Source organism: Sciurus vulgaris (assembly GCF_902686455.1).
Source record: "Sciurus vulgaris genome assembly, chromosome: 5".
In the NCBI taxonomy this organism is placed as follows: domain Eukaryota; kingdom Metazoa; phylum Chordata; class Mammalia; order Rodentia; family Sciuridae; genus Sciurus; species Sciurus vulgaris.
The window spans coordinates 161,754,810-161,771,660 of NC_136465.1; the positions used below are offsets into that span (position 1 = coordinate 161,754,810).

Genomic DNA, 16,851 nt, shown 5'->3' on the forward strand with positions numbered 1-16,851 from the left:
GGAAGATTCTGATACTTTAATGTCTGGCAAAAGGACAAACTTGTTAAATGTACACATAAGTGATTCAGATATAGGGGGTCAGTGGGCCATACTGGTATAAGAAAGAAAAATAAGGTAAGTATTGTGGCAAGTCCTGTATCTGCCACCCATTCATTCTTACTAACAGAACCTGGGCACTCTTAGAGGTGTGGGCAGGTAGGTGACTCAGAAGCTGGGCTGGTCATGTGACCATGCAGAAGCCACAGGAGGCATTTGTGAGAAAGTTTCCAGAACTGTAAACACGCAGCAGGAATCCTTTATTTCCCCTTCCATTAGGCTGAATTTCTTTGTATCTCTATGGATGAGACTCATTTCCTTTTCTATCAGTTATCTATAACTCACAGAGACATACAAAGACAATGAAAGTTGCAGAGACCCCAGGCTAGTCTAGAAAGATACGCTTTACATGATACCTAATTTTCCATTGAAGATACCCAATAATTTTTGTGGTTCATTTCACAATCTTTCGCAATTTCTTCCTTCAGGGAAAAGAAGGAATAGAGAAAAAGAAAACAAAAGGAAGGCTAGAAAATGTCCTTCACTGGGGGCCCAGGAGGAGAGGAAAATGAGGATTTAAATGAGTAGCTAACACTCACTGCTTCCTCCAAGAGGGATTCTAAAAAGAATTTTAGAAGGTAAGGATAATATTCAACAAGAAAACCAAAAAAGATGGTAAGATTGGGAAAATTAATTTCTCCAAGCCTCAGTTTCTTTCTTCACTAAATAATGAACATAATAATAGTACTTTGGATTTTAAATACTATGCATAAATATAGTATTTTAGATTTTAAAAATGAAAAATACAAAAAAAAAAAAAAAACCTTCTAGCAAGCACTCAATAGTACAAAGAAAGTACTCAATAAATATCCCTACCAACATTAGTAATAGTATAATGGGTACTTAGGGAGTCACTGATATGCTATTTCCTGAATATCAAATATATGAATGTGTACCAGTGCCAAATGTGTGATAACATAAAAGATCATTTTGATCATAACATTAGAGTTAACCTTTTATTTAACAAGTACAGATTATGAATGAAAAACATCATAGTTTCTTCAAATATAAGAGTTACTTAGCATAGCATTCATAAAATGTCACAAGGCATTTCTGGGTCTCTAAAGAAGACTTCTTAGAAAGGATGTAAGAAGCTGACAGCTATTTAATCAAAAGGAAAATTGCTTGCATGGACGAGCTTAGGGGGACCTGGTGGTAGGGGTCACTATCTCATGCTGTCTTGAGCCCTTTCCTGAACCACCCATCCACTTCTGCCCATCGTCCGCAAGTGACATGGTTCCTTCCCATTCTCTTTGCTGCCTGCCTGTCCACTACACCTCCTCTCCACTTCCCTCTGACTGCTCCAGATCCTCCCTCTGGAGAAGATCACTTTCTTATATAAGGACATAACTTTCTTATGCCTCTATGGCATACTCACCTATAACCCCACTCAATACAAACAAGGCACCTTTGCTGGAGACACAGTTATGCACAATCAGTTGATATGTTCACAGTCACAGTTAAAAATAATCAAAGCATAATATTCAAAGTTAATCTCTCAGGCAGATATCCCAAGAAGCCCCCTTATCTACCCTTGGTCTCCCTGTTCATTCACTCAACACCTTGGCACTGGGCACAGTTGACCCACCCAATCTTCTGCCCTCACGCCTTGGCCTATCTGTTCCTTAAGGTCCTCATTTAAAATGACCTGTCACTGCACTCCATTCACATTCCTCTAACTCCTAAGGCCACACCTGAAGCACTCCACCTTCAAATCTGCCCTCTGAGCATCCTGCTCCAGAATCACCACCTGTACTCTTTCCAGCTCACTCAGGCCTATGCTCCCACCAGAACGTCCTCAGAGCTCCTAGGCTATGACCCTTTCATTCTTCTCATCATAGGCCCACTTCTGCAGTCTTCGGTTCGGATTCCACCATTTCAGTCAGTCCTTGTAAATAATTCCTTGTACTCTCACTGCATTTGCTTAGAAAAATCTTAACTTCTGTAAAAACCCAACTAACTTTCTCTGCACCTGCCTCTGGAGAAAATCACACAGTGGGATAACTTTGTGCCTCTTTAAGTTTGTAAGTTTCAGCCTTAACTGGGCCCTCAACATGCCTCATAGACTCCCATTTCCCAACATATTCTCCCCAATTACCATTTTAAGCCTTTTCTACTTTGTTGGACCTTCAAAACTTTTATCTACCTTCACTACCCCCTTCACACTTAGTATTTGACTATTTTTTCTGAGAAAGTAGTTCAGACTGAAACCCCCAGAACTTCTACTGTTGTGCCTACTGTACCATCCACCTTTCCCTCCTGCTAGGCTAGGGAGATGGCTCACCTCCTGTGTTCAGGGTTCCATGGCCTCTTGTCTTCCTGGAATTTTGCATTATCCATTACTTCTCTCTCCTATGTCTTTGCTCTTTTTCTGTTCCATCTCTTCCATTAACATTTACAGATACTCAAATCTCCCACCATTTAAAAAACTCTCTGGTTTCATTTCCAAACTAATTCCTGCTCTTTCTCCCACGCCCCCCCCCCCCCTTTTTTTTTTCCTGGTACTGGGGATTGAACCCAGGAGTGCCACGGAGCGACATCCCCAGATACTTTATAAATTTTGAGACAGGGTCTCACTAAGTTGCCCAGGTTTGGGCCTCCCACTTGCAATCCTCCTGCCTCCCCAGTAGCTGGAATAATAGGTGTGCCCCATCACACCTGGGTCCCCTATCTTTTTTGTTTAGCAATCCAAGTTTAAGACAGAATTAGCTGTTGCTGATTCAATTTCTTCACCTCTCACGTACTCCTCAAGCCGTTCTAAACCAACCTTGGCCTCCACCACTCCCCCAAATGGTTCTCACTCTGAAGTCACCTAGTGGTGCCCTGTTCCTAACTTGAGTGAACAGTCTCTAGTCCTACTCGATTCAGCAACAATCCACACTGTTGGCCACTCTTTGTGTCTCCCTCATGTCTATCATCCTTTGGCTTGCATGGTGCACATTATTCTCCTCTGAACATTCTGGCAACTTCTCAATTTTCCTTCTCCTTCTTCTTCAAAGGACCCTTACATGTTGGAGATCCACAGGGTTCAGTTTTCCTCAGCTCTCTTCACAATTTATGCTCTTTCTCTGAATTTTCCCATTTAATATACGAGGCTTCAAAGATCAGAGTTTCTTAAAGTGTGGTTCATGGACCAGTGGGAATCAGGGTCACTTCATGGGAGGGATGAGGTGAAGATGGGAGGTGAGGGAAGGTATTAAAATGCAGATTCATAGTCTCAAAAAACTCAAGTGATATAGTTAATCTCTTTGAAAATTTCTTGGTAGATAAATGGATGGAGTTGGAGAATATCATGCTAAGCAAAATAAGCCAATCCCAAAAAACCAAAGGCCAAATGTTTTCTCTGATAAGCAGATACTGATCCATATTGTGGGGGAGGTCTAAGGAAGAAAGGAGGGATTTGGGATTGGGCAGAGGAAAGTGAGGGGAAGGGGTGTGAGGTGGGAAGGATGGTGAAATGAGACAGACATTATTACCCTAGGTACATGTATGATTGCAGAAATAGTGTGACTGCATCGTGTACAGCCAGAGAAATGAGAAGGTGTGCTCTGCTCACGTACAATGAGTTGAAATGCATTCTGCTGTTATGCAAAACTAATTAGAAGAAATAAAACAAACAAACAAACAAAAATTAGTAGTTAGGGTTAGGGAGGGTGGCAAGAATGGAAGAAGGAAGGACTGTATAGAGGGAAAAGAGGGGTGGGAGGGGTGGGGGGAAGGGAAAAATAACAGAATGAATCAAACAACATTACCCTATGTAAATGTATGATTACACAAATGGTATGCCTTTACGCCATGTACAAACAGAAACAACATGTATCCCATTTGTTTACAATAAAAAAAAAATTAGTAGTAATGGACCTTGAAGTAAGTAGGAGCTTACTAGATAGATAAAGGAGGAAAAGACAAGTCAAAAAATAAGAACGGCATCTGCAAGTGTCTGCAGGAATGAAAGTGTACGGCGTATTTGGGAAAATGCAATGTGGCTGACAGTGTGAGGCCAAGACTGAGCCTGCCAGGCAGGAAGAGCAGAGGACCGGCTGTGAGCGGTAGCAGCACCACTGACGGAGAACTTACAGGCACTGTGCTAATGGTTTAAAGACACTTTTGGATCCTCTCAATGATGAAATATTTACAAGGTTTGCTGTATTCAATCAACGGATTTGAAGTTCACAATTGCCTTCAAGGATAGCAACTTGCCTTCAACTCAGGCGGTCTGGGAACTTGATCTTCCCATCTGCATTCTGTGAGGCTAGAATGCAGAGTTTTGGCAGCTCAGCATCCCTCCCCTTCTCCCTTTGATGAAAATCTCCACTATCTGGCTACACTAATCATAATTCATCCCCCACCAGGATTTTCTATATTGGTGTCAGTGATGAAGCTTTCTGCCTCTCTGGGGGAGGTGAGCTGGGAGCTGGGAGTCTTCACCATGGAGAAAAAAAAGTGACTACAGAGATAGGCAGGGTGGATGGGGTTGAGTTATAGTTCTAGTAAGACATGTCTCCTATACCCACATGCCCTCTGCTTTTTCTTCCTTAAGGTGGTTGAGTTAGATTTATCCCTTATAATCCAAGAATATCTTGGTGGCTAAGAATGAATTTTGTAGAGATGGGTAGAAACACTGACTGTCAATACTGAGACCTTAGGCAAGGTACTTAACTAGGCCCCAGTTTCCTCACTGTTATTAGTGAGTGTGTGATGTGGATGAAATGAGATTATGAATATAAACCACTGAGCACACCAAGTGTACTCAGTAAGATGCAGTTGTTACTAGAGAATAGGATGGAAGAGCAGTTAGATGAACAAGAAGCCCCCTTTACCTCAACCACCAAGGCTCTTTATCCTGTCTCCACTCCAAGTCTGGGATTTACTTAAAAATATATTGTAATGGTTAATGTAAATTGTCAACTTGATTGGATTAAGAGATGCCAATGATTAAGAGGCTTCTGAGTATGTCAGTGAGGCTGTGTCTAGGAATGATTGGCATGTGGGATAGTGAACTGATAGTGAACTGAAGTGGAGACCCTCCCTAAGCATGGGTGGCACCACCCAATAGGAGGGTGGCTTGGATGGAGTAAAAGCTGGAAGAACACAGAAGCAGATGCAGATGCAAGCTCGGCTCTTCTTGAACGGGTTCTTGATTGCTGCTTCAATTGTCTGAGGATATTGGACTCACTTCTTCATTCTTCCAAAGTGGACTCTGCCAGTAATTCTCCAGGTAGTTTCCAGAAGCCTTGATCTCTGACTAGGGATCCTTCTTGTTCTGGGGCTTCTGCCTCTTGGGCTGCGCAGCTACTGGTTCTTCCAGTTCTCTAGCCTGCAGATGGCCATTGTGGACTATCAAGCTTCTGGTGATATAAGCTAATCTAATAAATCCCCTTTTTATAATCATATTTCCTATTGATTCTATTCCTCTAGAGAACCCTAATACATATATGAACAAAGAAAAATTAATCTGAAAACTGTTGGACAAGTGGGGATTCATGGTGCTAGTCTCTTAAAATTTACATAATTTTCTTAAAAGAAAAAATCTTTGAAACTATTGTGTGGTTTCTCTGTAGGTCCTGCTGATACAGTGAGTTGCACTGATTTCTAAGTGGTGGACCACATCCTGCATTTCTGGAGCAGACCCAGCTTTATCATGAAAGTTCTTCTTTCAGGGAGTTAATGAAGCCAGCTAGCTAGTGTTCTGTTTGGGTTTCCTGTGGGTATATTGTATGTGCGGTGTCCTTATGGTTTCAGAGCCAGGCACTGCAGCTGGGGTTATGCTGACCTCAGGGGATGGTTCCATGGTGTTTCTCTTTTCTTTCTACTTTCTGGAAGAATCTGTGTGGGATTGGTGCTATTTCTTCCTTAAATATTTTGACTTGAGTAATGATTACAGTTTATTTTTAAATCCTTGATCGGTTAGTCATTTTATGTGATATGTCAAGAAATAATTTTAAAAGTAAATGCTCTTCTTTCTCTTTTTTACAGTGCTAGCAACAGAATCCAGGGGCTCACATATACTAGGCAAGTGCTCTTCCACTGAGATATATCCCTGATCCCTAAAAATAAAACACATTTAAAGAAATAAAAGTGTTGGGAGACAGTCTTCCTTTTTAATTAAGGTGTGTTGCTTTCTTAGCGAAGGGCAGTAGAATCACTTCACCTAGTGACTGGACCAGGAGCCCCTCCTCTGGCCTGGATTTAACCCCTTAACACATCCCTTGGTCACTAGCACCACCACTGGCACTTGCCAGGTAGAACTCATTGTCAGGATCTGTGGTGGGTATGCTACATAGGTCATTTCCTTTAACCACAGCCAACAGTCTATGAAATAGCTACTGATGTTCATTCCCACATTTCAGAAGAGCAAGCCAAACCCTAGCAGTCTGACTGCAGAATGGGACAACCCACATGTGCTACTGCCATGTGGAGGCAGCATGGCCTGGTAGGGATGGGAAAAAGAAGCCGGGTTCCAGTCCCACCTCTGCCTCTGACTGGCTCTGAGACCTTGAACCAAGTCATGGAATGCTCCCAGCCTTGGTGTCCTTGATAAAAAGCAAGGCTCGGTCCAGACACTTGTTTTGAAATTCTATCTGCAGGGGCCTGGGGTTTGGAGGCACATGGGTCAGACAACATGAGCAGAATGCAATGGTTTGATTGTTTTTGTTTCCTCCAGAATTCATGTTGAAACAGAATCACCAAAGTAACAGTATTAAGAGGCAGCGCCTTAGTGGGGGTGATTAGTGCTCATGAATGGGATGAGGTTCCCTGATAAATGGGTTTGCCAGAGGTAGTTCCACCTTTAGCCCTACCACTTTCTGCCATGAGAGGACATGGTGTTCCTCCCCCCTCAGGAGGACACAGCATTCCAAGGTGCCATTTGGAAGCAGAGCAGCCCTTACCCGACAACTAAACCTGCTGGCACCTTGACTTCCCAGCCTCCAAAACTATAAGAAAATAAGTTTCCATTCTACATAAATTACCCAGTCTTGTGTATTTTGTTTTAGTAGTACAAATGGACTAAGACACATTGGACTTCTATAGAATTTCATTTGAACTAATGGTTCTGATGCCTTAAGAATTCTGAAGGCCACTGACTACTCATCAGCTTCTGAAGTTCATATGTTCTCATATTCTCCTGAATCATTAGATGAATGATTCCATGAACATTCTATGATTCTATTATCCATCCCATTTTCAAACTCCTAGTCAGGTGTGATCTTGTTCATCTAACTCATAAATCTCCATTATACTCAAATGTTCATTTCTCTATAACTTCTAGAATAAATTCTTTGCTTTGAAAGAATTGAAACCTAGATATTCTCCTGAATTTTTACCATATGATAAATTCCATCTTGAACCTATTTTCTCCTTATAAAGCAATATTCTCCAGTGTGTTAAAATATTCCTTCACCCTATTTTCCACTTAATTTCAGTAGTGTTCAGTATAGGGTCAGACAACACCAGGTAGGCACTCAAGTGATTTGTTGAATGTGGATAAAATAAATCCCCAGATTTAAAAATCAAAGCATCAGACAAATATAACTTTAAGGAGACTTCAGTTGTTGAAATACATAATACAGCACAAACTCAGTATTTACATTTCAAGTTCTTTTTACAAAATGTGTGCCACTGTAGAAGAATACTGTTGAGATCATGATCTAAAATACCTGTCAAAGTTCAAAAAGGACTCATGGAATCAGGTCTCCACAAATCCAGTGTATAATGATATAACAAAACATGGCTGAAAGTCAGGGTGTACCCCAGACATAAAAAACACTAATCCTCAGTGTTTAGCCAGTGTCAGTCTGTGGACCAAATCTAGCTGGTGGCCTGTTCTTGTACCGTTGCAAGCTAAACACAAAGTTAACAGTTTTAAAGGACTGCTTAAAAACATAAAAACTAAACAACAACGAAGAACAGTATGTGACAGAGACATTTGTGTCCTGCAATTATTTACTATCTGGCCTTTTACACGAAAAGTTTGTTGACCCTTGCTTTATACAAAACCAATTCAGAGAAAGAGAGCTATTGGAATATACTGGTAAGTATAAACTAGACACCCAGGTAATGTGCCCGTGCCATCAGCACTACTCATTTCTAAAATGAGGCACTTCTGTTTGAATATGTACATTTCCAGAACATAATGACATCTGGTGGGTAGCACTGCTAATTAACTCTAGCCCTTGTAATCAGGCCTGCACATAAAATTGCAGAATTCTTAGGGATTAAGGTAAACAAGCACAAAATATTTCCAATGTCAGTCACTGAGCTCTTCAGTAGTTATTAGTGGTTTAAGACCACTTACACATTCATAAAATCAGAAATTTGAATATTGCCAATAGAAGGTGATATTAACTGCATTATTTAAACAGTATCTATAAAATCATGTTTAGACATCTTGATTCATTTTTTTTAGAAGCAAGAATAACTAGTTAACTTAGTAGCTACTTATTTGAAAAATAGGAAATGGAAAAAAGAAAACAAAAGTGCAAAACTATAGCAAAAGGCTTTGGAATGCAAAGATGGGGGTCTCTTAGCAATTGCTCCCAAGCTGGCTTGGGCTTCTCTCTTAGCTTGTAATGGTTACAGATGGAAAGTAGCAGCGTATCAGTGAAGCTTTTCATAAAAAGATGACAGGTCCATGAGCAAACGCTTTAGAAGTAAAATCAGTTCAGAGCTGTTCCACATGTAATTTTTCAGAATTGATTAACTAATTCCTGGGCAGTGGACTAGATTCACACCACAGCACAGTATGGTTCCGAATGTTTTCCCTTCTTTGGGCCAAGCTGGCTACACCTCACATCCAAAGACACTTCTGTGATGCCGAGTTTTAAAATGCTCAGTAAATTCTGAGGTAGGTGATACTCAAATGAACATCTTCTAGACCCTGATTCGATCGGGACTGGCTTCTTTGTTTATCCTCCTCCTGGGAAATATCTTCCGCTTAAGAGCAATTAACTAAATGATGGAAGACAGAAATAAATGTCAATTTTCCACATTGATGAAAGAGTGTAGGTACATCAAACTTTCTGAGAGCCATTTGTCTTTAATCATTTCCATAGTCTTATATGTAAAATATGTCAAAAAACAAGTTTCCTCATTCCTCCCTGAAAACAAAAGCAACCTCTAATTTTATAGAATCAATATGCCTAGATATATGTTCACAAAGAGACCCAAGAGAATTAAAATTATTTTGGTCCACTCTCTAAAACCCTTAACTACAGATGTTTATATACCCATTACCAGGCATTTATTTTCAAGATTTCTGTTTGTCAAGTCTTTCCACTAAAGGGAACTGACTCTATTTAACCAGTAAGACACTCTCTGGGTTTGAATATGACTACAGTTGTAAGCTAGAATTTTAAAAATATACCTGTTAAAAATCCTATTGACAGCTTTTTCTATATTTAACAAAAATCATTTGAAAATAATGCCTAATTTATGTTGTAATACAAAAGTTCTTTTGTAAATTAGCAGTTTAGAACTTGGATAAATAATACATTTTTTCCTTATAAACACAGTTACTGTGCTATAATTAAAATAGAAAACGTCACCACCACTATAATAAAGTTTCAATGAGCTTCCACAAGAATGGGGTCCTAATTAGAATAATTCCATGCTTGTATAATTATATCAAAGTGAATTAAAACATCATGTATAACTAAAAAGAACCAATTAAAAACTAGTTCTCTAGGGGGGAGGAGGAGAGTCAATGAAAAAACAAATGTTCTTTATGGTTTCCATCTGGGATTCCTATTGTGTGCTTTGCTTCCCTCTCCCCTGCCAGGTAGAGCGGGTTACTACTGCCTTGGGAGGCTGGAGCAGGGCTTTGCCCAGGCATGCAACACTATGGTTTTGTTGGTACACTGGGATTCTGAGCAGAGGAAGAGGCAGTGTTGGCTGATTTGTTCGTCTGGGTGGTAGGAAAGGCGGGGAAAAGGAGTTTGCTTCAAGTAGCTAGAGAGCAGGGTAAAGAGAGGCAAGGAAGGGAAGGAAATCTTCCTTCTTCTCATTCCTGCCTCTCTCATTCTGTTCAGGGCTTTCTGCTGGTATAAAGGACCCAGGGAAGACTGACCCTCCTGTTTCCTTCCACTGCCCCCCAGTGGCTCCTTTCAGGCCGGCTCCCTCTTTTTCTCTCTCTGGACAGCTTAGAGCAGACTCATAAAACTCTCAATCGACTCCTATTCTAAAAGTAGGTAGTCTTTTTGAGTTTTTTCCCTAAGGTTTTTACCTGCCAGGAACAATGGAAACAAACATCAGGAACAAAATACACCAGCCATCCTAAAGATGGATAAAGATGAAGTTGTCATCCTGCTCACCTGTCCAATCTCCATTTCCTCAATTTCTTTCCATCAGCGGCAAGAAGCTCAGTCACTTATTCTAAAGCTCTCAATTTTTAGTCACCTCCTTTCTCTTGGTGCAAGTAAACTTGATGTACATCTCCTCTGAATGACAGCTAGAGAAGGTCACTCAAGAGTTTCCCTGATTGGCGCCTGGGGTGGGGCTGTCTACCACATACAAGTTAGGTCACCCCAGTTACCATTCTCCCCCTTTTTCTTCAGAGCATTTCATCCCTGCAGCCTAATGAGGATTCCCTTATCCCTCTCTTTTCAACCCTCCTTCTTCTGGACCTTCATTTCAAGGAAGCTAAGAGTGGGTGCAGAGGTGAGCCCAAGGGTAAGGGGCTGAAAACAGAAGAGTCGGGGAGAAAGGGGAACCCAGCAATTCAAAGGAAGGGTAAGTGCAAGGTATACTACCAGCGTGTGCAGGACACACAGACCCAGGGGGTATCTGAGAAGAAGAAGCTGAGGTCACTTCAGGAAAGTTAGGAGAAAGGAAGGAAATCAGAGACCCATAAAAATTAGCATCAAACAAGGATTCTAGGCAGTTTTTTGATTAAAAGTTGAGTTTTTAAGTTTTGGCTGAAGTGTACAAGTTAATCCACTGAAAGTCAGGCAAGAAGAATTAATGGAGTTAGAAGATACCTGAGTAAAAAGCTGTTACACTGGCTGCCCAAATGTTATGAAATACATATTTTACATATTGACATATGTGCTATAAGCTAACAGGAGAATTTAAAATGTTCTAGTTGTGAATTTATATTATTTTCTAGATGACTCAGATGATAACACAGCAAGAAATACTATCTGATTCCTATGCAAAATATATAAAACTTACCTGTTCAGCAAAAAATGAGAACACAGTAAATATAATCAAGGTTGCTAGTACACAGTGGGTCCAAAACTTCAATTTGTCTCGATAGGCCCTCCTGTTCAGACAGAAGAAAGAAAATATGTACCTCTGTACATGGTTTCACTGTCATTAGTTGAGTGATTTATGTCCCGCTCATGTTTTCCATATTCAGTTGGGCCCCTGAAGGTAAGTTTAGTCACAGACTACATTTAGAGAGCTAACACTTAGGACCATCTGAAGAGCTTCCTCCTCTGAGCTAAAGATGAAAATAATGAGAGACTATTCCTTGTCACCTCTGGAGGCCAAGACCCATGGTTCCATAACAGTTCCTTATGAAAAATTTAAAAATACAGTTATCAGCACTGCACCTGCCAACTGTTCCATTTATCCATCTCTAACAAAGGAAAAGATCTAATCTCAGATATGGGCCTTCAGAACCTCTCTTTTCCCTTAACACATGCCATTTCTTCTACTAGAAGTGCTCTTCCCTACCTGGAAAAGTCATTTTGATAATTCAAAACCAGATTAAAAAAATGTCACCTTTCCCCAGCAGAATCAGCTGTTCCCTCGTTCATGTGCCAACAGCATTGAACCCCACAGTCACACTCAGAACACTAACTCAGCCATCTTCCTGGTGTCTGGTTTCCTGGATAGACTGTAGGTTCCTCTAAGCCTATGCCTTTTGTCTTGGTACTCCTAGTGCTTGGCACAGGAAGGCAGGCAAAAATCTTTCTAAATGGAAAGATAAAATTATCTTTAAATGCTGGCAGTGCAAGAGAATAAAAGATAAAGGAAATGTACAAAGTGACTTTGGAATACAGTGGGATGTGCAGAGGGCAGACAGCCAGGCTGGGCCAGCCACGTACCAGCTATTTCGGTGGAGCATTACTCCACAGTACCTTGATTACTGTGTCTGGCATACAGCAAGCACTGCAGCACTGGCGCACTACTCTGACAGTGCCGACAGTGGTACTGATGGGGAACAAGGCTGGGCAGGCGCTGGGCCAGGCTCTGGGTAATGGGCTGCCCAGGTCCCCATATGGGCTCCCCAGTCCCAAACCAAGATGCCCTGTGCAGGCTACCTCCTAGCTCCATGCTCTAGATCCCTTCATGACAAGGGTTACAAGGACAGCTGATGGAAAAGTGAGAAAACAGACAGCTCTCAGTACAGTGCTTGTTACTTAACATTCAGTACAGGTGATGATGAGTCCCATGGTAGATAACTAAGGAAAAAATGTAAGATGGAAAATTAAGTATAGCAGAAAGCAAAAACAATGGCCACATTAGTGTGACTTGCACTTTTCCCTAGATAGTTAGGAGCTGCTTCAAGTATCTTTTTTGATGGTTGCCTTTTCTCCTCAGGCCCTCTAAGTGTAACACACTTGCATTTTCTTTCTTGACTCAGCTACTCTGAACTCTTACCTGCTAAGAGTCTATCCTGGATCATAATGTTCACTGTAAGCTCTGTGAAAAATGATTTCCCAAATCAGGCCTTCTCAGCTCCAGCCTCCATCCCTCTTACCAACTCCCTCTTCTAGGTATTGCTGTTCCCACACCACCACGACACCAGCTACCCTTCTCAATGTCCCTGTAGGCCAATGACACTGTGTTTTCTAAGTTAACCAGGCTTGAAACCTCAGGCAACTTCTGGCCCTCCTCACCCTTGTATCTGGGAAGGCACCAAGCCCAGGTCACCATTTCTTTGCAACAGCTTGCTCTTCTTTCCCACTTCTATGACTGTCATTTGAAATGAAACTCATGAGGCCAGCCCCAGGTTATTCCGGAGGGGGAAAAAAAAATTGTGACCCTAAATCAAAGAAGCCAGATGCACAAGGTCACATGTTGTATGATTCCTTCTACCAAAAAATATCCAGAACTGGCAAATCCACAGAGAGAAAGAAGGCAGACTAAGGGTTACCAGGGCTGAGGGTAAAGGCAATGGGGAGTGACTGCTTATGGGCATGGGAATTCTTCTGGAGGGATGACATGTTTTCAAACTGGGGAGATGTTGTACAATATTATAGACACCCTAAATGCCACTGAATCGTGCACTTAGAAATGGAGAAGTGTGGGTTATGTGACTTTCATTTCAATTTTTTAAAACACTATTGATGCTCGTCTTCCCTGGTTTCCGTCCCTTCACAACTCTATCAGATAATTTCTAAACACTAAACCAAATGGGCTCCTAGTTCTTTTCCAGATTTCGGTCCCACATTTTCAGCATATGAATTCAGCTAAGTCAGGCTGGCAGCCACCCACATCCCCTCACCTTCTCTAACCTTCTGCTCATAGATCCTTTCTCACCACTATCTGAGACTGCCTTCAGGACTTCACCCAATTCCGTTTTTCTAAAGACACATCCCCAGTGCAGCCCAACTGACTTCATTTCCCTCTCATTTTGTGCTAAACAAAAGTTCCTCTTCACTTCTATGTTCATCAGCAAACAGCTGACTAAATAAATGAAGATCTAATTACACCAGAAAAACCCAGTCACAATTTTTTTTCAAATCCCTTAAAGTGTCATTAAATATTTTTTACATATTAAACACAATAAAAACTATAACTGTATATTCTTTCTTTCTTTTCTTTTTTTTTTTTTTTTTTTTGCAGTGCTGGGGACAGAACCCAGGACCTTGTGCATGCGAGATAAGCACCCTACCACTGAGCTACATCCCCAGTCCCTGTAACTGTATTTTCAGAAGGAAATTACACAAAAATAACACATAAAAGAAATATCACTTCTTTAAAATAAAGCTATATGTATATATATGCACACACTTTTATATGAAAAATGAGATTTTACCACTCCTGCAGCTCATGCATATGAAGGAAACGGTTTCGGTATTCTCTTGGCAGCTCGAATTGGGAAGGTATGGGAAACATGGATTCATAGAAGTCCCTGAGAACAGCCTTTACAGTCTGGGCATCTTTATGATTATGATCAATGTTGTCATTCAGGCAAACAAACTTCCTGAAATAATTGAGAGACAGGGTTAACGGTCATCATGAACTTGATCCTGACCTAACAAACTAAAGAGTGTGGATTGCAAATGACACTCGTTCATTCATTCATTATTGAACAATGAACCCAGGACCTTGCACAGGTAGAACAGTGCCCCAACACTGAGCTACAACCCCAGCACTTTCTATTTTATTTTGAGGCAGGTATCATTACAGGCTGTCCTCCAACTTATGATTCTCCTCTTCAGCCTCCCAATTGCTGGATTACAGGTGTCACCATGCCTGCTCCAAATGTATTTTAAATGGATTTATGTTCCAAGCTGTTATGTTGGCTGATGACTCTAGGGAAGTAATGTTCTGTAAAAAATTTCCTCCAGAAATTCCTCAACTGTGAAATAAGAGAACTGGGGTAAGGTAATCTTAAAGATTATCTGTCTTCTGGCTATGGTAGTAAATTAATGATTTCCATTAGTGAATCCTGACTGGAATATTCTGTCAGCAGGTAGGGAAAAAGGTTATTAAGTACCTAAAGCCAAGTTCTCTGAACTGATGGTTATATTATAAATGGATAGATAACTGAGATAGACACCATGCCTTATAGCTATAGTCTATAGTTTGATGGTTTTTAATTAGTATGTCTCTAATCAAGCTGCAACATGCTAGCTGTAATCTGCAAAAAGCAGATTAAAATGGTGCTTCCCTACTTCTTTCAAGTTCTCTTCAAGATAAAATTTACTAAATCAATGGGCCATTAAAATGGTGAGTCTGGGCACAGTTGGCAAACACCTGTAATCCCAACTACTTGGGAGTTTGAGGGAGGAGGACCACAACCTTGAGGCCAGACTCAGCAACTCAGTCCCATCTCAGAAGTCTGGGGATGTCTGAGGATATTGCTCAGTGGTAAAGTATCATTGGCTTAAATCCCCAGTACCAAAAAAAAAAAAAAAAAAAAAAAAGGGTCCAAAGACCACACTTTCAAAGTAGATTTAATGAAATTGTTAATACAGCCTTCACATCTAAATACCAATTCATGGAAAATACAGGGGATATAAGAACACATTAAACAACTAAGAAATAATTAGAAAAGCACAGAGTATAGGAAAACTTATAGAATATGGGATCAGATCTCTTCATATAACTCCCACCCAAATTATATAGTTTAGAAAAAAGAAATTGAAGGGGAAACCGCAATTTAGCTGCAATGAATTTATCTGATGCCACTTCAAAAAACCTAAAAATACACATAAATACTTATGAGAGACAGTGGAGAGAGGTATACACTGACCAGATAGTTGACATTAAGAAATCACTACTGAGCCAGGTGTGGTGGCATATGTCTGTAATCCCAGGCAGGAGGACCACAAGTTCAAAGCTGGCCTCAGCAAAAGTGAGGTGCTAAGTAACTCGGTGAGACCCTGTCTCTAAATAAAACAAGAAATAGGCTGGGGATGTGGTTCAGTGGTCAAGTGTTCCTGAGTTCAATCACAGGTACCCCCCTCCCAAGGGAAAAAAAAAAAAAGAAAGAAGAAATCACTATTGATTTTTCATAGTGAAAATGGCTACTGCAGTTACATTTTTAAGAATCCTTATAGTTCAGAGATATGTACTAGAGAATGTACTGATAAAATGATACAATGAGATTTGCTTAAAACCAACTCTGGAATGGTGATGGAGTGAGTTTGTTTAGATGAAGTGAGTAAATGTATAATGATTCTTGAAGATAGTGATATGTGAAAGTTCACTCTACCACGCATTCCCTAAATTTAGGGACTTCTTTAAATCAAAGGATACTCAAGAGCTATATCAAGCTTTGAATGTATCCTAGATTTAAAACACACATGGACAGACTGTAGCTATCAGGGGCATCTGGGGCAACTGGGAAACTAAATAAAGCCTATTAGTTGTTTGTTCATCAATGTTCAAAGTTCTTGGATGTGTGGTCACAGTCTTGTGATCTACAGGTGAAGCCAGCTCAAAAGGAGGGCAGCAGAGCTGAGAAGCCAAAGCAAAGTTGAGGCTGGACCCTGCCTACCCTCCACTCTTTGTTAAAGACATAAATATATCCTTAAGCTCAAGTCAGTTTGAACACTGATTTTCCATGCCTGTCTTAAAGAGAGCCCTCATAAAAGTAAAACAAAACAAAATAAGCAAAGATGTAAAAATAATGTGTTCAGAAATACTGGGGGAACTGGGTCTGGCAATAATGGTCAAGGACGCCTGGCTTGTGTCTTTTTATGAATGCCCTGTACCTTTCAGTGCCACAGAGATGGCTATAGTTTCTTTCACCCAACCACTTCCAAACTGGCATAGAGACAAAAGTATAGGCTACAATTCAAAATGGTAAAATTTCACATCAGTTCTATGAGTCAGTAGTGACTAAGAGACATTAACAGAATAGGGGGGAATTCTACATCCCAATCAGAACGGATTCTAAAGACTGAAGTTACTTTTTAAGAAGCAGAGCAGCGCATCCGAGATGAAGGAATGTAGAGCATGTACAAAGAGACTTGCAAGCTGGGTATTTATTAATTGTCATAGCTTATGGTGCACTTGTGAGAAATATTTTGTAGAAAAGCAAGATTTTATTGGGTGACCAAAGACATTAAGTAA

At 40.6% G+C, this 16,851-nt stretch overlaps 1 protein-coding gene across 2 annotated transcripts in view; it reads right to left on the reverse strand.

The window, feature by feature from the left end:
* Nucleotides 1-7,626: 7,626 nt before the first annotated feature.
* Nucleotides 7,627-16,851, reverse strand: part of GNPTAB (N-acetylglucosamine-1-phosphate transferase subunits alpha and beta) — an 83,025-nt gene continuing 73,800 nt past the window's right edge. For both annotated transcript variants that reach the window (XM_079141358.1, XM_079141360.1), the window contains 3 exons: nt 14,084-14,251; nt 11,266-11,356; nt 7,627-9,045 (listed from right to left, as the gene is read on the reverse strand). In XM_079141358.1, coding sequence (XP_078997484.1) covers nt 8,968-9,045; nt 11,266-11,356; nt 14,084-14,251 — 337 coding nt within the window. In that variant the 3' untranslated portion in view covers nt 7,627-8,967. The remainder of the gene's footprint in view (nt 9,046-11,265; nt 11,357-14,083; nt 14,252-16,851) is intronic.